This window comes from Carica papaya, chromosome 3, assembly GCF_054855325.1.
Source record: "Carica papaya isolate Zhongbai chromosome 3, ASM5485532v1, whole genome shotgun sequence".
Lineage (NCBI taxonomy): Eukaryota > Viridiplantae > Streptophyta > Magnoliopsida > Brassicales > Caricaceae > Carica > Carica papaya.
Window position 1 is genome coordinate 34,498,353 of NC_142311.1, and position 22,518 is coordinate 34,520,870.

At 37.4% G+C, this 22,518-nt stretch overlaps 1 protein-coding gene across 1 annotated transcript; it reads right to left on the reverse strand.

The window, feature by feature from the left end:
* Positions 1-515: 515 nt before the first annotated feature.
* On the reverse strand, positions 516-4,206 carry LOC110814743 (protein AGENET DOMAIN (AGD)-CONTAINING P1-like). The gene is made up of 3 exons (XM_022042299.2): positions 3,794-4,206; positions 3,576-3,627; positions 516-938 (listed from the first exon to the last, which is right to left on the reverse strand). Exons 1-3 carry the CDS (start codon positions 4,204-4,206, stop codon positions 516-518), a joined length of 888 nt encoding a protein of 295 aa, XP_021897991.2.
* Between the last annotated feature and the right edge of the window lie 18,312 nt (positions 4,207-22,518).

Genomic DNA, 22,518 nt, shown 5'->3' on the forward strand with positions numbered 1-22,518 from the left:
TTTAGTATTATAATTATAATTTCTAATTTCTAATTCTCATATCAAATTTTTATAGCTATTGCATATATCACAAAAAATCCAAAAATTCATGAATTCATATTGTAGGAGAGAGAAATGCACACGAACAACAATACATTTTCAACATATGTTACTCAACTATTGTCATAGTTGAATCTCCACCTTCTTAATCGTTAGAAATAACATCAACAACTAACCTATAATAATTGTTTCAATAAAAAAATTAAATTCATTTTGTTTTACTTTAAATGATGAAAAATGGTCATGTAAGTTAAAGAGATCTAAATTCTTAAAGGGTGTATAAGACTTTAACTATATCTAATAATCTTATATATAGATCGTGATTCATAAATTATAGAAATATTTGCTCATTTCTTAAGATCTTTAAAGATCTTGGTAGAGACCCATTTTTCATCAACCCAATCCAGATAAATTCTCAACTTCTCAGTATCAGTGAAAGTAATGGTCTCTTCAGTGGTGTGAAAATGCACAACATATCAAGACTCTTTCTTTTCGTAGATAATCCCACTCCACCAACCATCATTGTCATAGGAGTCAACTTTATCGCCTAGAGATAAATCTCCAACCGAGAAAGGAACCACCGGTAGCCTCGGCCTAATCTCGTTGATGTCAATAATCTCTCTCAGAGGTCGTGACCCATCATTCTTGATCAGATTCTTATACTCCACAATGTACATAGTTTTGTTGATCTTCTTGGACACTGTTGCTTCGTAATAGGAGCCTAGGTAACCCTGTTCTCTGCTGCTCACTTCGATTTTGTCTCCTTTCTTGAATTTCATTTTTTCTGAAAATATGAGGAAAACATTGAATTTCAAGGTAATTTTCTCGATAGATATGCCAAAATTCCTAGTCATCTTTCCTAATATGCCAACTATTGATGATTTCTTTCCAAACTTATGCTAATTAATCCATTGAATCATATTATTATTTAGAAAATTTTTAAGTTATTTAATATAATAAATAATAAATTTAAATGTAAAAAGACTTGATAATTAATGAATTTAATATTAATAGATAACTTTGTCTTTTTTTCCCTATAAAACATCTTAATTTTTCAAATTATAATTACTATAAAAATATATATTTCTTGTTTTCACCCAATAATTTATTATTTTTTTAATTTTTCCTTTTTTATATCCAGCAAAAAAAAATGAAAAATATCACCTTCTTTTCCACCATTCATCTTCTTTAATTTTCTTCTCCTTTAAGTCCATTTCCTTACTTGTGTGGCCTCATGAGATTTTCTGTTTGTTTATGGAGACATTTTTACTTTATAAAGACAGATTTGTTTTAACATTAAATTTTTGTCCTTTATATTGTATATATGTGTATACATAGTTAGATTTGGTAACTTCTTATTTTTAAATTTTTTAATAATAAATTTTATTGTATTTATGGTATAAAAAATTATATTGATATTGCCCTACTCTATTATACTAGTATAACGTTATTTATTAAATATAATAATTCTATGTTACCTCGAAACACGACCTGCATAATAAAATATAAGATAAATTATTTTATCTTATTAGCTTAATAACCGATTATATTTCATGTTACAATTTAACTTCCTCTGTTTCAATATAACTTAGACTTAAAACTCATTTCAAGATATAAAATTTTCTTATTTTAACAGAAAAAAAAAAAATTATCTGTGTCTTATTTGGCCAACATATCAAGCGAAGCACTTGCTAACCAAAAAAAAAAAAGCAAACAAATGGAACTCGAAATTTGTCACTTTATAAGTATATTGTGTACTGATGGTATCTGATATATAATAGTTTATACAAAAATATTAAATATGTAATTTATTATTATGTTAATAGAGTTACAGTGAATAAGTTAGGTTTAATTCTAATTGATCATTATATATTTAAACGAAAAAAAAACATGTAACAATTAAATTTTTTTAATTAGAGTAGTCAAAATGGAACAAAAGGCCGATCTAACTTTTTTACTTTTCATAAGAATAGTTCAATTATCTCATTAACATTAAATTTGTTAATGAATCACATTGATTAACATTACAATTCCACGAACTACAATTGCTAGCATGTTCTAATTTTCTGTGGTTTACCAGTCAATTCCATCACCTTCAATAAACTCAATTTCCTTCAATCACTCTGTAAAACAACAACGAAAAAAAAAAAAATTAGGATAGACAAGTTAGTATAGAAAATACATTATGAAAATTCATATCCCAAATTGAAGAAAAAGCAAATACAAACATTTCAATTGAAGCTAATAAAATGATTATCTCTAGTCCTCAATCACAAAATATATATATATATATACACACACACACATATGTAAAATTTTCTCTATTCCTCATATATATATATATATATATGAGTATATTTTATTTCAGTTTCCATAAAATTCTTTTTTAATTCACTTACTACAATCATATTCTACAAAGCTAGACTGATATTAATATTAATTTTTTTCAAAAGAAAAAAAACAAGTAACAGCCACATGTATACGAAAATGTTACCATTTATATAGTATAACCCATATATGAAAATTTTACGAAGCAGAATTATATTAATATTATCGACTTTCGCATTTGAGTCACATTCATTTTAGCTTGAATGTCTCTAAAATTTTAATTTGTTATTTTTATTTTATTCTATTGTTAGTCATGATAATATATAAGTATCAGCAAATATTTAAAACCTGCTTACCTAAAATATAGTGTAAAACACCAAGACATCAAGCATACAAGAATATTTTATAAATATTTTTTTCAGTTTAATCGAATGCTTAACAACTTCTTGATTATGATTGTAATAATTTTATGATTATGATTCATGATTGTGTCAAGGCATTGTTGTTTTCGCCGTATTTCTAATCACCAACTAGCTATATTAAATCATTTTAAAGTTATAATTAAAATTTCTAATCCTCGTATCAAATTTTATACCATAAAAACTTAACTATTGCATATATTACAAAAATTCTAAGATTCGTAAATTCTGTGTCGTAGGAGAGAAATGCACAAAAATAACAATATATTTTGCACATTTGTTGCTCAATTATTGTCATAGTCGAATCTTCACTTTCTCATTTGCTAAGGATAACATCAGCAAATTATTTCCATAATTGTCTCAAGTGAAGAAGTTTTTTAAATGGATTGTTGTTACTTTAAACAATGGAAAAATACCACCTTTTGTTAAAGAGAAAAATTCTTAAAGAGTTTATAAAACTTCAACTATATCTAATAACGTTATGTTTATATTATGATGCATAAATATTAAAATTTTTCGAATATCTTTTAAAATCTTTAAAGTTTCAACTAAAGAATGTTTATTCTTATATAATAATAGTAATAACAACAACAACAATAGTAATGATAATAACGATAATTATTATAATAATAGAAACAATAATAGTGATAGTAAAAAATAAATAACTCTTCTAACCCTTATGTCGATAATTTCTAACCATTTTCATATATATATATAACTTTCTGTCCTAAACATCAGTAAAAATAGTTTAGGAGGCCTTAGCTTACCCACTTTCTTACCCTAGCCTACCAATCCTATCACATATAACCTGATCTTACGTTTACCGTTTATATCAGCAAAGCTAAGCTCAAGCAAGAAAATGACAGCAGAAATGCAAGCAACGACGAATGGAACTCAAAGAATAAAAAAGTCACAGCTAAAAAACTACCAAACATAAATGCGAAAATAGATTTTTTAAAAAAAGCTCGGAACTTGAAAAACGATGAAGAAGAGAAAATTATAAATACCCAAAGTTGGCAGAGACCCATTTTCCTTCAACCCAGTCCAGATGAATTCTCAACTTCTCAGTATTAGGGAAAGTCATGGTCTCTCCAGTGGTATGAAAATGCACAACATACCCAAAACCTTTCTTTTCACAGATAGTTCCACGCCACCAACCATCATAATCAAAGGCGTCGACCTTATCACCTGGAGACAAATCTTCAACCGGAAAAGGAACCATCGGCGGCCTCGGCCTGATCTCACCTATGTCGATAACCTCTCTCAGAGGTCTTGACCCATCTTCTTCAACCAAAGTTTTGTACTCCACAACAAACATAGATTTGCTGATCTTCTTGGCCACTCTTGCTTCATAATAGGAGCCTAGATAACCCTGCTCTCCGCTGCTCACTTCGATTTCGTCTCCTCTTTTGAAATTCATTTTGTTCTTGAAAATCTAGGGCAAAGTTTGGATTTTTTGGATGATTTGCTTCTGAGTTTCCATGATTTTGTAGTGGTTTAGAAGATGGATTTGGAAAGTGGAGCGTACAGTGGGATGCATCTGTTAAGATAGGGCATTATACACATGCAAAATTTCAAGTCAATTTTCTGTATAGATATGACGAAATTCAAAGTCTGTCAGTCTTAATATGCCAAGTTTTGATATTTTCTTTTCAAAATTTATACTAATTAATCCGTTAAATTACACCATTAACTTTAATTTTTTTTAATTTTAATAAATTATAAATGTAAATGTGAAAAGACTTGATAAATCTACTAATAAATTTAATATTAATAGATAATTTTTCCCTTATAAAACATTTTAGATTTTTCAAATTATGATTTACTATAAAAGCATATATTTTTTTACCCAATAATTAATTTCTTTTTTATATTCCAGCAAATATATATATATATATATATATATCACCATTTTTTCTGTCCACATTCATTTCCTTGTGTGCTCTCATGAAATTTTCTGTATGTTTACAGATATCTTTTAACCTTATAAATACAGATTTGTCTTAACATTAAACTTTTGCCATTTATGTTGTGTATATACATGTATAGTTAGAATAAATATTCTCTTATTTTTAAGTTTTCTAATCATAAATTTCTTTTCTGTTTAAATTTAAAAAATTATATTATATCATCTTACTGTAATTTAAATATTATTTATTCAATAAAAAAGTTTCATGCAATTGAATTACGTCCAAGTAAAACCTACACAATAAATATAAGATAAAATAATTTTATCTTATTTATTTAACCACTATATTACAATGTAATTTTCTTTATTTTAACATCATTCAAACTTAAAATTCATATTAAGACAAAATTTTCTTACAAGATTATAATTTTAACAGAAAAAAAATATCAAGCAAAGCAATCTAACAAAATGAAAAAAAGAACAAATAAATAAAAGTTCTTACATATATGCATTCAAAGTCCAAAAATATTAGAAGAAAAAAACAAAGTTTTTGCCTTCAAAACTTTTGATTGAACTCTTCAATCAAGACATCTTCTTAAAATTAATTCTCTTATAAATTTAACCTTAAAATTTACTTGGGTACATTAAACACATAATTTATATACTTACTCAAAACTTAGAGAAAACATTATGTTAAGTTAATGTGTTTGACCAATTAAGTTTGATTAACTAATTACCATCAATACAATAGTTTAATGATTAAAGTTTTTATACCTCATTTGAATATCATAAGTTTAAACTTACTAAAAATATAATTCGTCACTTTATAAGTATATTGCATGTTGATGGTAGTCGATTTATAATATTTGATTCAATGAAATTAATGATTTAACTTATTAGTGGATTGTCAAAATTATAATAAGTAAGTTAGACTTAATCTTAACAAGTCAGAATGTATCATAATAGAATGTATATTTTGAGATAATTAGATTCACTTAATTAAAGTAGTCACAACGGAATAAAAGTTCAGTCTAATCTTTTTATTTCGTTAAAAAAAAAAATATTTTGATTATCTCATTAACATTAAATTTACTAATGAATCACATTTATTAACATTATACACTTACTGAAAACTTAGAGAAAAAATTATATTAAGTTAATGTGTTTGACCAATTAAGTTTTTGTACCTCATTTGAATGTCATAAGTCTAAACTTACTAAAAATGTAACGACCCCGGAAATGTGAAAATGAAATGAGTATTTAAACACATAAAATGCGGAAGCGAGATCAAAATTTCAGTTAACATCCCTTACACGAAAACCAAAAACGTACTTAAAATATAAAAGATTAAACTAACTAAAAGAGAAACTCGAAAATAAAACTATGAGTATGACTACAGAATCTCTAAGCATCCCCTTCGTCGTCCTCCTGCGGAACGGGCTCGGGAACCATGTCTTCCTGATCTGAAATGGTTAAATAAGGAGTGAGCTACACTAACCCAGTAAGAACATCACGATATCTCACCGTCACGGAGGTAAAGGTGGGTAGAAAAACACAAAAGACCAATGGAGCATGATTTACAACAAATCCTTTTATTCATGATAAAACCTTTACCATCCACTTACCTCGGTGGAATTCATGAAATAATATAAGAAAACAATAACATTATCACAATCATGGAATAATATAAGCTGTAAAACATAGCACTTATCACGCCTTTTGTAATTCAATCATTATACCACATATCCTTTTCTCATTTACCAGCCTACTAGTATCCATGGGGGTCCATAGGGGTCCCGCTACCCGTTAACCTTTAACATTCATAATCAGTTTCCAGGGCCGTCCCCATACCCCGTCCGGTATGGGCGCCAAAACCATAAACCTCAATACCCCGTCCGGTATGAGGGTGAAACGGGCCGTCCCCATACCCCGTCCGGTATGGGCGCCAAACCATAAGATCTCCATACCTCGTCCGGCATGTGAGACCACAATCCCGGTAGGGTTCCCTACGGACCCGGTCCGTCCACCATCTCTCAGGATATCTCGTCAGGCTGACTCCATCATACAATTATCAGTCTACACAATCTTTCATTTTCCTTTTTCTCAATAAGCATCATCAATTCATATTTAAACAAGCAAATCGTAATTCATGCCAAACAGACAACATACAGTATCAGTTCTTCAGTCTTTCAACCCATAATTAATAAAACAGTAATATATGCACTCGAAACTATAAAATGAATAAATCAAACCTCATAATGCATTTAAAGCTGTAAAACAGGCCAAATAACAGTAAATCATCAATCACACTAGACTTGGGCTCCATTAGCAACCTTAAGCAATTTCACACATGCGTTAATTCAAGAGATACCGTTTTATCATTTTGAACTTTAATACCGTGATAGGAAATAGGATGAGGGGTCCTTACTCGTTTCGGGGTCCGAACACGGCTTTGCAGTGCGCTTGCAGGCTATCCCTAATTTTTCCTGAATTTTCCTCGGGGAACTGAAACGCACTACTGGTATATGCACGTGTTCCAAAAAAATCCCAAATTAGGCCCAGGGCCCCTTTCGGCCCAAATCGCAACTCCGGCACGGCGGCTCCGCCGTGCTCCGGCGACGGCGCCGCCGCTGGCGGCGGCGAGTCGCCTCGGGTTGGCTGTTTTCGGCCGTTTCTGGCCGAATTCGGCCACACTCGCATCGGTCCCTGTGAGAAAACAACCCTAGAGCCCTCAGGGGGCCAAAAAATCACGGAAAAACGGAACTTACCGGCGGCGGCGCTCTCGGGTGCGGCGGCTCTCCGGCGAGGTTCGTGTTTTGGTGATTCGGCTCCGGTCAACCTGTAGAGAAAAGAATGGTGATCACGATGATATAAAAATTGCATCAAACGGAGGCCGGGAAAGGTCTCATCGGAGGCAAAAACCGAGAGGGGGCGCGGCGGCGCCGCTGGCCTTTGGCTGCTTATTCCGGCCGGCCACAAGAGGAATCAGCGTGGAAAAACGAGTCGGGGGTATGAAATTTACCTCGATCGGCGGTCGAAAATTTCCCCGGCGCGGCGGCGGGTGGCGGCGGCCGGCTTCTGGTTTGTCTTCTCCGGCGAGCGGCAGGCGGCTAGGGTTTGTGGTCTGGTGTGGGGGTTCTATTTATAACCCCTTGCCTTTTGATCTCAACCGTTCATTTTGTTTTAATCTGGGCCGTTCGTTTTTGATTGAATCTGAGCTGTCCGATCTCACCCACGCGGATCGCCAACGTGGCCCCTTTTCGGAGCGACGTGGTCTTGCCACGTGGCAGGCCCCGGTTCGTTTTTTTTTTTTTTTTTTTTCCTCCTTCTCGGTCCGGGCGCTACAAACAATATGTGATTCGTCACGTTAGTGGTATATTGCATGTTGATGATAGTCGGTTTATAATGTTTGATTCAATGATATTAATGATTTAATTTATTAGTGGGTTGTCGAAGTTATAATATGTAAGTTAGACTTAATCTCAATAAGTCAGAATGTATCATAATAGAACTCATGTCTTGCGATAATTAAATTCACTTAATTAAAGTAGTCACAACGAGATTAAAGTTCGGTCTAATCGTTTTATTTTGTCAAAAAAAAATATTTTGATTATCTCATTAACATTAAATTTACTAGTGAATCACATTTATTAACATTATACACTTACTCAAAAATTAGAGAAAAAATTATATTAAGTTAATGTGTTTGACCAATTAAGTTTTTATATCTCATTTGAATGTCATAAGTTTAAACTTACTAAAAATATATAATTCGTCACTTTATAGGTGTATTGCATGTTGATGATAGTCGGTTTATAATATTTGATTCAATAAAATTAATAATTTAATTTATTAGTGTATTGTCGAAGTTATAATAAGTAAGTTAGACTTAATCTCAATAAATCAGAATGTATCATAATAGAATGCATATCTTACGATAATTAAATTCACTTAATTAAAGTAGTCACAACGGAATAAAAGTTCGGTCTAATATTTTTATTTGTCAAAAAAAATATTTTGATTATCTCATTAACATTAAATTTACTAATTAATCACATTTATTAACATTACAATTTAATTAACTATATTTATTAATTGATTGTTCTTTGGCAGTACACACACATTATTTTATATCCATATACATGTAAATAGTTTAGATATTAATGTAGATAGCTTCACAATGTTTATACTAATAAAAAGTTGTTGGTTCTTTGATTATTTATTTGCAAGAAAAAAATCAACCTTAAGTCCTAAACGCTAAAAAAAATTCTTCATTAATTCTAAAACCTTTACTGAACATGACGTTTAATAAACTCAACAAGTAAGAATCTAATTATTTACAATTTCTTCTTATCCTGATTACTTAAATTGTTGAGTTTATTACGCGTCATGTATTCAAATTATAATAGTTAATAAACTCATTGGATATGATTCTTAGAATATAGATATGATTATATTCTACTTCATACTAATACACCTTTATGAAAGCATATACACTTTGAGTCAATACAATAAATTTGTCTTCAAATAATGACACATACAAACATTAGTATTAGATAAACACTCTTTGTGAATTATTTATCCATTATAATTCTATCTAGATTCGATGGTATTTAAGTCACAATAATCTTTTGAATGTCATCTTGATAAATTATAAACTCTCTCCCTAGATAATTGATATATTATAGCAATCGATCAATAAAGTACATAAATAGTATATAAAGAAATAGTCTTTTTTAAATTAAATTAACAAGTATAATATTTTATCATACGAAGTTTACTTAGGCTAACATATGATAAATTTTTTTTCTAAACAATAAATAAGTATATTTATCAATTAAAATATATATATACACATATATCAATCATAAGATAATAAAAAAAGTAACATACAAATAAAAATACATACAAAAAATATAATTAAACTCGAATTTATAACCTCTTATTACGTAATAAATTATAATTAGTATTATTAAAGGTAGGTTTGAAGAGAGAATAATAGTGTATGACTTTAATTATTGAGGTAAATATGAGGAGCTTCAAACAAGATCTGTCCCGACCGCAAGAATTCAATTATCAAATTCTTTAACGTCGTGGTTGAAATTTGAAAGTCATGGTCTCTCCAGTGGTATGAAAATGCACAACATACCCATACCCTTTCTTTTCACAGATAGTTCCACGCCACCAACCATCATAATCAAAGGCATCAACCATATCACCTGGAGACAAATCTTCAGCCGGAAAAGAAACCACCGGCGATCTCGGCCTGATCTTGCCTATGTCGATAACCTCTCTCAGAGGTCTTGACCCATCTTCTTCAACAAAAGTCTTGTACTCCACAACAAACATAGTTTTGTTGATCTTCTTAGCCACTCTTACTTCATAATAGGAGCCTAGATAACCCTGCTCTCCGCTGCTCACTTTGATTCGTCTCCTCTTTTGAAATTCATTTTGTTCTTGAAAATCTAGTGCAAAGTTTGGATTTTTTTTATGATTTGCTTCTGGGTTTCCATGATTTTGTAGTGGTTTTGAAGATGGATTTGGAAAGTGGAGCGTACAGTGGGATGTATCTGTTAAGATAGGGCATTATGCACATGCAAAGTTTCAAGTCAATTTTCTGTATAGATATGACGGAATTCAAAGTCTGTCAGTCCTAATAAGCCAAGTTTTGATATTTTCTTTTCAAAATTTTTACTAATTAATCCGTTAAATTACACCATTAACTTTAATTTTTTTAATTTTGATAAATTATAAATTTAAATGTGAAAAGACTTGATAAATCTACTAATAAATTTAATATTAATAGATAATTTTTTCCTTATAAAACATTTTAGATTTTTCAAATTATGATTTACTATAAAAGCAGATATTTTTTTACCCAATAATTAATTTCTTTTTTATATTCCAGCAAATATATATATATATATCACCATTTTTTCTGTCCACATTCATTTCCTTGTGTGCTCTCATGAAATTTTTTGTATGTTTATAGATATCTTTTTACCTTATAAATACAGATTTGTCTTAACATTAAACTTTTGCCATATATGTTGTGTACATATACATGTATAGTTAGAATAAATATTCTTTTATTTTTAAATTTTCTAATCATAAATTTTTTTTTGTTTAAGTTTAAAAAATTACATTATATCATCATACTATAATTTAAATATTATTTATTCAATAAAAAAGTTTCATGCAATTGAATTACGTTCGAAGTAAAACCTATACAATAAATAGAAAATAAAATTATTTTATCTTATTTATTTAACCACTATATTAAAATGTAATTTTCTTTATTTTAACATCATTCAAAATAAAAATTCATATCAAGACAAAATTTTCTTACAAGATTACAATTTTAACAGGAAAAAAAAAGCATATCAAGCAAAGCACTCACTAAAAAAATGAAAAAAAAAAAGACAATAAATAAAAATTCTTACATACATGCATTCAAAGTCAAAAAATATTAGAAAAAAAAATAATGTTTTTGCCTTCAAAACTTTTGATTGAACTCTTCAATCAAGACATCTTCTTAAAATTAATTCTCTTATAAATTAAACCTTAAAATTTACTTGGGTACATTGAACACATAATTTATACACTTACTCAAAATTTAGAGAAAACATTATGTTAAGTTAATGTGTTTGACCAATTAAGTTTGATTATCTAATTACCATTAATACAGTAGTTTAATGATTAAAGTTTTTATACCTCATTTGAATGTTATAAGTTTAAACTTACTAAAAATATATAATTCGTCTCTTTATAGGTGTATTGTATGTTGATGGTGTCAATTTATAATGTCTAATTTAATGAAATTAATGATTTAACTTATTAGTCGGTTGTCGAAGTTATAATAAATAAGTTAGACTTAATCTCAACAAATCATAATGTATCATAATAGAATGCATATCTTGCAATAATTAGATTCACTTAATTAAAGTAGTCACAACGGAATAAAAGTTCAATCTTGTAGCACCCGGAAAGGAGGAGGAAAAAAAAAAAAAAAAAAAAAAAAAAAAAAAAGGGGGGGCCACGTCAGCAGCCACGTCAGCAGCCGCGTCAGCAGCCACGTCAGCAGTCCCGGCCAACCAGGGCCTGCCACGTGGCAAGATCGCGTCACTCCGAAGGGAGCCACGTTGGAGATCCGCGTGGGTGCGATCCGACGGCCCAGATCAATCACGCGATCGGACGGCCCAGATTCAAACGCACGGACGGCCCAGATTCAATCAAAAACGAACGGCCCAGATTAAAACGAAATGAACGGCTGTGATCAAAAGGCAAGGGGTTATAAATAGAACCTCCACACCAGACCAAAAACCCTAGCCGCCAGCCGCTCGCCGGAGAAGACGAACCAGAGGCCGACCGCCGCCACCCGCCGCCACTCGCCGCCGCACCGGGGAAATTTCCGACCGCCGATTGAGGTAAATTTCATACCCCCGACTCGTTTTTCCCCGCTGATTCCTCCTATGGCCAAATCGAGGCCGAAATCCTGGCCAAACGGCCGGAATACGCGGCCGAAGCCCAGCGGCGCCGCCGCGCCCCCTCTCGGTTTTTGCCTCCGACGAGGCCCTTCCCGGCCTCCGTTCGATGCAATTTTTATATCACCGTGATCACCATTCTTTTCTCTACAGGTTGACCGGAGCCGAATCACCAAAACACGAACCTCGCCGGAGAGCCGCTGCACCCGAGAGCGCCGCCGCCGGTAAGCTCCGTTTTTCCGTGATTTTTTGGCCCCCCGAGGGCCCTAGGGTTGTTTTCTGACAAGGACCAATGCGAGTGTGGCCGAATTCGGCCGAAAACAGTCAACCCGAGGCGACTCGCCGCCGCCAGCGGCGGCGCCGTCGCCGGAGCACGGCGGAGCCGCCGTGCCGGAGTTGCGATTTGGTCCGAAAGGGGCCCTGGGCCTAATTTGGATTTTTTTTGGAACACGTGCAGGTACTGTTAGTGTGTTTCAGTTCCCCGGGAAAAATTCAGGGAAAATTAGGGACGGCCTGCAGGCGCACTGTGAATCGTATTCGGATCTCGAAAACAAGTAAGGACCCCTCACCCTATTTCCTATCACGGTATTAAAGTTCAAAATAATAAAATGGTATTCTTGAATTAACGCATGTGTGAAATTGCTTAAGGTTGCTAATGGAGCCCGAGTCTAGTGTGATTGATGATTTACTGTTATTTGGCCTGTTTTACAGCTTTAAATGCATTATGGGGTTTGATGTGTTCATTTTATAGTTTCGAATGCATATATTACTGTTTTATTAATTATGGGTTGAATGACTGAAGAAGTGATATTGTATGTTGTCTGTTCGGCATGAATTATGATTTGCTTGTTTAAATGTGAATTGATGATGCTTATTGAGGAAAAGTGAAATGAAACATTGTATAGACTGATAATTGTATGATGGGGTCAGCCTGACTAGATATCCTGGGAGATGGTGGACGGACCGGGTCCGTAGGGAACCCTACCGGGATTGTGGTCTCACATGCCGGACGGGGTATGGAGATCTTATGGTTTTGGCGCCCATACCGGACGGAGTATGGGGACGGCCCGTTTCACCCTCATACCGGACGGGGTATTGAGGTTTATGGTTTTGGCGCCCATACCGGACGGGGTATGGGGACGGCCCGTTTCACCCTCATACCGGACGGGGTAATGAGGTTCATGGTTTTGGCGCCCATACCGGACGGGGTATGGGGACGGCCCTGGAAACTGATTATGAATGTTAAAGGTTAACGGGTAGCGGGACCCCTAGGGACCCCCATGGATACTAGTAGGCTGGTAAATGAGAAAAGGATATGTTGTATAATGATTGAATTACAAAAGGCGTGATAAGTGCTATGTTTTACAGCTTATATTATTCCATGATTGTGATAATGTTATTATTTTTCTTATATTGTTTTCATAAATTCCACCGAGGTAAGTGGATGGTAAAGGTTTTCATGTTAATAAACGAGTTTATTGTAAATTATGCTCCATTGGTCTTTTTGTGTTTTTCTACCCACCTTTACCTCCGTGACGGTGAGATATCGTGATGTTCTTACTGGGCTAGTGTAGCTCACTCCTTAATTAACCATTTCAGATCAGGAAGACATGGTTCCCGAGCCCGTTCCGCAGGAGGACGACGAAGGGGATGCCTAGAGACTCTGTAGTCATACGCATAGTTTATTTTCGAGTTTTCTTTCTTAGTTAGTTTAACCTTTTATATTTTAAGTACGTTTTTTTGGTTTTTCGTGTAAGGGATGTTAACTGAAATTTTGATCTCGCTTCCGCATTCGATATATTTAAATACTCGTTTCATTTTAATATTTTCCGGGGACGTTACAGTTGGTATCAGAGCCGCATTTCCTCGGACCCATCCCTTACACTATAGTCCTTTAAAAAAAAAATACTCACCGATGGGTCGTTACTCAACCATTCCTTGTAAATGCAGGTACACAGAAATGAGGAGAGGAAGGCCCCCACTAAACCGAGCGGCCCAAGATAATTCGCTTCGGGAGGATTTGGACAGATTATATGAGATGGTGGAAGCTCTCGTAGCTGCCCAGCGAAGGCAAGAGGAGAGAAGGGAGTTACCCGGACCTCCTCCGCTAGCGCAGGTTGAGCCCCCGTTACAGCAGGCTGATCCCGAGCCACCCCGGCAGGAGCCTGTTCCTCCACAGTACCACCCGGCACCACAGCCGCGGTACGACCCGGTACCACAGCCACAGTACCAACAGGTACCGCCACAGCATATTCCAGTGCCCCCACCCCATCAGCAGGCGCCACCACAGGGTCCCCCAGTTCACCCTCAGCCGGCCCCAGTTCCTTTACCTCGGGACCCCGCTCCCTCCTTGATCGACCCCGGCTTCATAGAGAGGTACAGGAGACTGAACCCTTCTACTTTTTCAGGGGGATCCTCTTTCGAAGAGGCCCAATACTGGCTGGCGGAGACTGAGAGAGCATTTGAGACCTTGGGAGTAATTCCTGAGCAGAGGGCTGCCATTGCCTCCTACATGCTGGTAGGGGAAGCAGTACGCTGGTGGGAGCTCAAGCGGGCCACCTTGCCTGTACCAGTTACTTGGGAGCAGTTCCTAGCGGCTTTCCATGCGGAGTATCTCCCTAAGCACATCCAACATTTAAAGGAAATTGAATTTGCTCAGTTGGTCCAGGGTAATATGACAGTGTCGGAGTATGCCCGCAAGTTCCTGGAGCTGGGTCGACATGCCCCGGAGACATTGTTGGATGAGGGCCGAAAGGCCAGGAAATTCCAGTGGGGTCTCCGCCCGGAGATCAGACAGCACTTGTTGGTGATGGAGCTCGAGACATATTCGGCAGTCCTGGCAAAGGCGCAGATCATAGAAAGGAGCTTCGACACCCGCCCTCAGCTAACGGGAAGTTCCCGACCTTCAGCCCCGCTCCGCAGGCCAGCGCCTACCATGCCGGTCCAACCCAGTAAGAGACCCAGGCCTGCCGTTCAGGGCCCTCCTCAGGTTATGGGGGCAGCTCGTGGGAAGATCTGCCAGTACTGCGGTAGGGATCATGGGGACCGACCCTGCTACCGCCTCAACAACACCTGTCGCATATGCGGCAGTGCCCAGCACTATGCGAGGGAGTGCCCTAGGAACCAGAATCAAGGGAGGCCTCCAATCCAGGGCAGAGTTTACAACCTTACCCAGAAGGATGCCGATGCAGACCCGGACGTGGTACATGGTATGTATACTATCTCTGGCCACATTGCTCATATTTTGTTTGATACTGGTGCATCACATTCTTTTATTTCACATGTTCTTGCTTCCAAAATTTGTGTATCACCTGATAGACTAGATTCATTATTGTTTGTATCTACCGCTGGGGGGGAGACATTACTAGGAGAGGTTGTCTACAGGGCATGTGCCGTGGAGATAGCAGATAGGAAATTGAGGGTAGACCTGATAGGGTTAGACACAGGAGATTTTGATGTAATCCTAGGAATGGATTGGCTGGCGGCGTATCACGCCACCATAGACTGCTTTAATAAAAAGATTGTATTTAATCCTCCCAACGAGGAGCCATTTACAAGTTAATAAAATTATTCGGTACTGATTCTCCCTAATGACAAATTCTTTTCTTCTTAATTCCCAGTGCGTTGATATTGTATTTTCCCTAACTAGGTAAACCCAAGAAGGAAGTTTGTATCCAAGAGATTCCAGTAGTCCGAGACTTTCCAGACGTATTTCCGGATGAACTGCCCGGTCTACCAGGGGACAGAGAGGTCGAGTTCACCATAGACTTACAGCCAGGAACCCAACCCATCTCGGTAGCTCCTTACCGAATGAGCCGCATCGAAATGGAAGAGCTAAGGAAACAAATCACTGAGCTACAAAACAGTGGCTTCATTAGACACAGCATTTCCCCATGGGGTGCCGGGGTTACTTTTGCAAGGAAAGGAGATGGAACGTTGAGGCTGTGTATTGATTATAGAAGGATAAACAAGGTAACAATTAAAAACAAGTACCCTCTCCCCCGGATTGATGACCTTTTCGATCAGTTGCAGGGTGCACAGGTCTTTTCTAAAATAGATCTACGATCAGGTTACCATCAGGTAAAAGTGAGAGCAGAAGACATCCCCAAGACGGCATTCCGAACCAGGTACGGACACTATGAGTTCCTGGTTATGCCGTTTGGGCTAACCAACGCCCCGGCCATCTTTATGGATCTAATGAACAGAATCTTCAGAGAGTTCTTGGATAAATTTGTCATCGTGTTCATCGATGATATCTTAGTCTACTCAAAAAGTAGAGAAGAACATGCTCATCATCTTGCCCAAGTCCTCCAGGTACTCAGGGAAAAGAAGTTGTATGCAAAGTTGAGCAAGTGTGGATTTTGGCTCGAGCAAACCGCCTTCCTAGGACATGTTATATCGAAGGAAGGGGTGTCGGTGAACCCCGAAAAGGTTGAAGCGGTACTTGGTTGGAAAAGGCTGACAACAGTTAAGGAAATTCGCAGTTTCCTAGGGATGGCGGGTTATTACCGCCGGTTTGTCGAAGGGTTCTCCAGTCTAGCGGCCCCTCTAACCCGACTCACAAAGAAGAATGCAAAGTTTGATTGGAATGAGAACTGCGAAATGAGTTTTTCAGAATTGAAGAAGCGACTGACTACTGCACCCGTGCTGGCTCTACCGAGTGGATCAGGAGGGTATACAGTTTATAGTGATGCCTCCTATCTGGGCCTGGGTTGTGTCCTGATGCAGCATGGAAAGGTTATAGCATATGGGTCTAGACAGCTAAAGAATCATGAGAAGAACTATCCTACCCATGACTTGGAGCTTGCCGCAATCATACACGCCTTGAAAATCTGGCGCCATTATTTGTATGGAGAGACCTTTCAGATCTACACCGATCATAAGAGTTTGAAGCACATCTTCACTCAGAAGGATCTCAACATGCGTCAGAGAAGGTGGATGGAACTCCTCAAGGACTATGATTGCGACATCCTATACCATCCAGGTAAGGGCAACGTAGTAGCCGATGCCCTCAGTAGGAAGAGTGCAGGCACCCTAGCCCATCTGATGGTTTCGGAATGCAGGTCCATTGGGGCTACGCAGCAGGTTCGACTGCAAGATCTGAAGAGGGCCACATGTTTGAGCCACCTAGCAGTCCAACCCGAGTTAATCCAAAGAATAAAGGAAGCCCAGTCAATCGACCCCGCCCTAGTAAACCGCAAGAAGGATGCAGAACAAGGAGTGAACTCAGAATTTCAGATCTCTGCCGACGGATTGATTCGTTTCAAGGACAGAATGTGTGTCCCAGACGACAATGAATTAAAAAGAGACATCATGACAGAGTCCCATAGTTCAAGGTTCGCCATGCATCCAGGAAGTACAAAAATGTACCAAACTATGCGACCCCGATTCTGGTGGAATGGGATGAAGAGAGATATAGCCGACTTTGTATCTAAGTGCTTGGTATGTCAGCAGGTCAAGGCAGAACATCAACGCCCAGGGGGGTTGCTTCAGCCTTTACCGATTCCAGAATGGAAGTGGGAACACATCACCATGGACTTCGTATCGGGACTACCCAAGGCACGATCGGGACACGATGCCATATGGGTAATTGTTGATCGACTCACTAAGTCTTCCCACTTCCTGGCCATCAGAATGACTGATTCGTTAGACAAGTTGGCAAGAATGTATGTCCGGGAAATAGTCAGACTGCATGGGGTCCCAGTAACAGTGGTGTCCGACAGGGATCCCAGATTCACTTCTCGGTTCTGGAATAGTTTCCAGCAAGCTATGGGAACAAAGCTGTCCCTTAGTACTGCCTTCCACCCCCAAACCGATGGACAGTCAGAGAGGACAATCCGTACGCTGGAGGATATGCTCCGAGCTTGTGTCCTTGACTCCGGAGGCCATTGGGACGACCATCTACCCCTGATAGAGTTTGCCTACAACAACAGTTACCAAGCAAGCATCGGCATGGCCCCATACGAGGCGCTATACGGTCGTCCGTGCAGGTCACCGATTTGTTGGGAGGAAGTGGGCGATAGAAGATTGTTTGGCCCGGATTTGGTGGAAGAAACCACGTCCAAGATAGTTAAGATCAAGAAGAACATCCAGACGGCTCAGAGTAGGCAAAAGAGCTATGCTGATACCCGGAGGAGAGACCTGGCCTTTGAGAAAGGTGACCGGGTGTTTCTTAAAGTCACCCCCTTCAAGGGAATTAGTAGGTTCGGCAGAAGGGGAAAATTAAACCCCAGATACATTGGACCCTTTGAAATCTTAGACAAGATTGGTACCACTGCCTACAGACTTGCACTGCCCCCTGAGCTCTCCCGGGTTCACAATGTGTTTCATGTATCTATGCTGCGCAAGTACAATCCGGACCCTTCTCATGTCGTGGCTCATGAACCGCTTTCTCTCCGAGAGGACTTGTCTTATGAAGAAGTACCGGTCAGTATCACGGACAGAGAAAGCAGAACACTCCGTAACCGGGAAATATCATTTGTAAAAGTCTTGTGGCAGAACCACACGCCTAGGGAGGCGACTTGGGAGCTGGAATCAGAATTTAGGGCCCAATATCCTCATCTGTTTGATCAAGAGTAATGAGGCAAATTTGGGGACCAAATTTCTTTATGGGGGGGAGAGTTGTAGCACCCGGAAAGGAGGAGGAAAAAAAAAAAAAAAAAAAAAAAAAAAAAAAAGGGGGGGGGCCACGTCAGCAGCCACGTCAGCAGCCGCGTCAGCAGCCACGTCAGCAGTCCCGGCCAACCAGGGCCTGCCACGTGGCAAGATCGCGTCACTCCGAAGGGAGCCACGTTGGCGATCCGCGTGGGTGCGATCCGACGGCCCAGATCAATCACGCGATCGGACGGCCCAGATTCAAACGCACGGACGGCCCAGATTCAATCAAAAACGAACGGCCCAGATTAAAACGAAATGAACGGCTGTGATCAAAAGGCAAGGGGTTATAAATAGAACCTCCACACCAGACCAAAAACCCTAGCCGCCAGCCGCTCGCCGGAGAAGACGAACCAGAGGCCGACCGCCGCCACCCGCCGCCACTCGCCGCCGCACCGGGGAAATTTCCGACCGCCGATTGAGGTAAATTTCATACCCCCGACTCGTTTTTCCCCGCTGATTCCTCCTATGGCCAAATCGAGGCCGAAATCCTGGCCAAACGGCCGGAATACGCGGCCGAAGCCCAGCGGCGCCGCCGCGCCCCCTCTCGGTTTTTGCCTCCGACGAGGCCCTTCCCGGCCTCCGTTCGATGCAATTTTTATATCACCGTGATCACCATTCTTTTCTCTACAGGTTGACCGGAGCCGAATCACCAAAACATGAACCTCGCCGGAGAGCCGCTGCACCCGAGAGCGCCGCCGCCGGTAAGCTCCGTTTTTCCGTGATTTTTTGGCCCCCCGAGGGCCCTAGGGTTGTTTTCTGACAAGGACCAATGCGAGTGTGGCCGAATTCGGCCGAAAACAGTCAACCCGAGGCGACTCGCCGCCGCCAGCGGCGGCGCCGTCGCCGGAGCACGGCGGAGCCGCCGTGCCGGAGTTGCGATTTGGTCCGAAAGGGGCCCTGGGCCTAATTTGGATTTTTTTTGGAACACGTGCAGGTACTGTTAGTGTGTTTCAGTTCCCCGGGAAAAATTCAGGGAAAATTAGGGACGGCCTGCAGGCGCACTGTGAATCGTATTCGGATCTCGAAAACAAGTAAGGACCCCTCACCCTATTTCCTATCACGGTATTAAAGTTCAAAATAATAAAATGGTATTCTTGAATTAACGCATGTGTGAAATTGCTTAAGGTTGCTAATGGAGCCCGAGTCTAGTGTGATTGATGATTTACTGTTATTTGGCCTGTTTTACAGCTTTAAATGCATTATGGGGTTTGATGTGTTCATTTTATAGTTTCGAATGCATATATTACTGTTTTATTAATTATGGGTTGAATGACTGAAGAAGTGATATTGTATGTTGTCTGTTCGGCATGAATTATGATTTGCTTGTTTAAATGTGAATTGATGATGCTTATTGAGGAAAAGTGAAATGAAACATTGTATAGACTGATAATTGTATGATGGGGTCAGCCTGACTAGATATCCTGGGAGATGGTGGACGGACCGGGTCCGTAGGGAACCCTACCGGGATTGTGGTCTCACATGCCGGACGGGGTATGGAGATCTTATGGTTTTGGCGCCCATACCGGACGGGGTATGGGGACGGCCCGTTTCACCCTCATACCGGACGGGGTATTGAGGTTTATGGTTTTGGCGCCCATACCGGACGGGGTATGGGGACGGCCCGTTTCACCCTCATACCGGACGGGGTAATGAGGTTCATGGTTTTGGCGCCCATACCGGACGGGGTATGGGGACGGCCCTGGAAACTGATTATGAATGTTAAAGGTTAACGGGTAGCGGGACCCCTAGGGACCCCCATGGATACTAGTAGGCTGGTAAATGAGAAAAGGATATGTTGTATAATGATTGAATTACAAAAGGCGTGATAAGTGCTATGTTTTACAGCTTATATTATTCCATGATTGTGATAATGTTATTATTTTTCTTATATTGTTTTCATAAATTCCACCGAGGTAAGTGGATGGTAAAGGTTTTCATGTTAATAAACGAGTTTATTGTAAATTATGCTCTATTGGTCTTTTTGTGTTTTTCTACCCACCTTTACCTCCGTGACGGTGAGATATCGTGATGTTCTTACTGGGCTAGTGTAGCTCACTCCTTAATTAACCATTTCAGATCAGGAAGACATGGTTCCCGAGCCCGTTCCGCAGGAGGACGACGAAGGGGATGCCTAGAGACTCTGTAGTCATACGCATAGTTTATTTTCGAGTTTTCTTTCTTAGTTAGTTTAACCTTTTATATTTTAAGTACGTTTTTTTGGTTTTTCGTGTAAGGGATGTTAACTGAAATTTTGATCTCGCTTCCGCATTCGATATATTTAAATACTCGTTTCATTTTAATATTTTCCGGGGACGTTACAAATCTAATCTTTTTATTTTGTAAAAAAAATATTTTAATTATCTCATTAACATTAAATTTACTAATGAATCACATTTATTAACATTATACACTTACTGAAAAATTAGAGGAAAAATTATATTAAGTTAATGTGTTTGACCAATTAAGTTTTTGTATCTCATTTGAATGTCATAGGTCTAAACTTACTAAAAATATATAATTCGTCACTTTATAGGTGTATTGCATGTTGATGATAGTCGGTTTATAATGTTTGATTCAATGAAATTAATGATTTAACTTATTAGTGGGTTGTCGAAGTTATAATATGTAAGTTAGACTTAATCTCAATAAGTCAGAATGTATCATAATAGAACGCATATCTTGCGATAATTAAATTCACTTAATTAAAGTAGTCACAACGAAATAAAAGTCCAGTCTAATCGTTTTATTTTGTCAAAAAAAATATTTTGATTATCTCATTAACATTTACTAGTGAATCACATTTATTAACATTATACATTTACTCAAAACTTAGAGAAAAATTTATATTAAGTTAATGTGTTTGACCAATTAAGTTTTTATATCTCATTTGAATGTCATAAGTTTAAACTTACTAAAAATATATAATTCGTCACTTTATAGGTGTATTGTATGTTGATGATAGTCGGTTTATAATATTTGATTCAATAAAATTAATAATTTAATTTATTAGTGTATTGTCGAAGTTATAATAAGTAAGTTAGACTTAATCTCAATAAGTCAGAATGTATCATAATAGAATGCATATCTTATGATAATTAAATTCACTTAATTAAAGTAGTCACAACGGAATAAAAGTTCGGTTTAATCTTTTTATTTGTCAAAAAAAATATTTTGATTATCTCATTAACATTAAATTTACTAATTAATCACATTTATTAACATTACAATTTAATTAACTATATTTATTAATTGATTGTTCTTTGGCAGTACACACGCATTATTTTATATCCATATACATGTAAATAGTTTAGATATTAATGTAGATAGCTTCACAATGTTTATACTAATAAAAAGTTGTTAGTTCTTTGATTATTTATTTGCAAGAAAAAAATCAACCTTAAGTCCTAAACGCTAAAAAAAAATTCTTCATTAATTCTAAAACCTTTACTGAAAATTTTGAGTTTATTACATGTCAAGTAAGAATCTAATTATTTACAATTTCTTCTTATCCTGATTACTTAAATTGTTGAGTTTATTACGCGTCATGTATTCAAATTATAATAGTTAATAAACTCATTGGATATGATTCTTAGAATATAGATATGATTATATTCTACTTCATACTAATACACCTTTATGAAAGCATATACACTTTGAGTCAATACAATAAATTTGTCTTCAA

Excerpts from the sequence above, each read along its gene's own strand:
- LOC110814743 (XM_022042299.2), bottom strand. The coding sequence starts at position 4,206 with ATGAATTTCAAAAGAGGAGACGAAATCGAAGTGAGCAGCGGAGAGCAG. Across the intron at positions 3,628-3,793 it reads TGGGTCTCTGCCAACTTTGG|CTTTGCTGATATAAACGGTA; the intron begins GTATTTATAATT and ends GCTTGAGCTTAG. Across the intron at positions 939-3,575 it reads GGTTATATGTGATAGGATTG|CATAAGTTTGGAAAGAAATC; the intron begins GTAGGCTAGGGT and ends TGGATTAATTAG.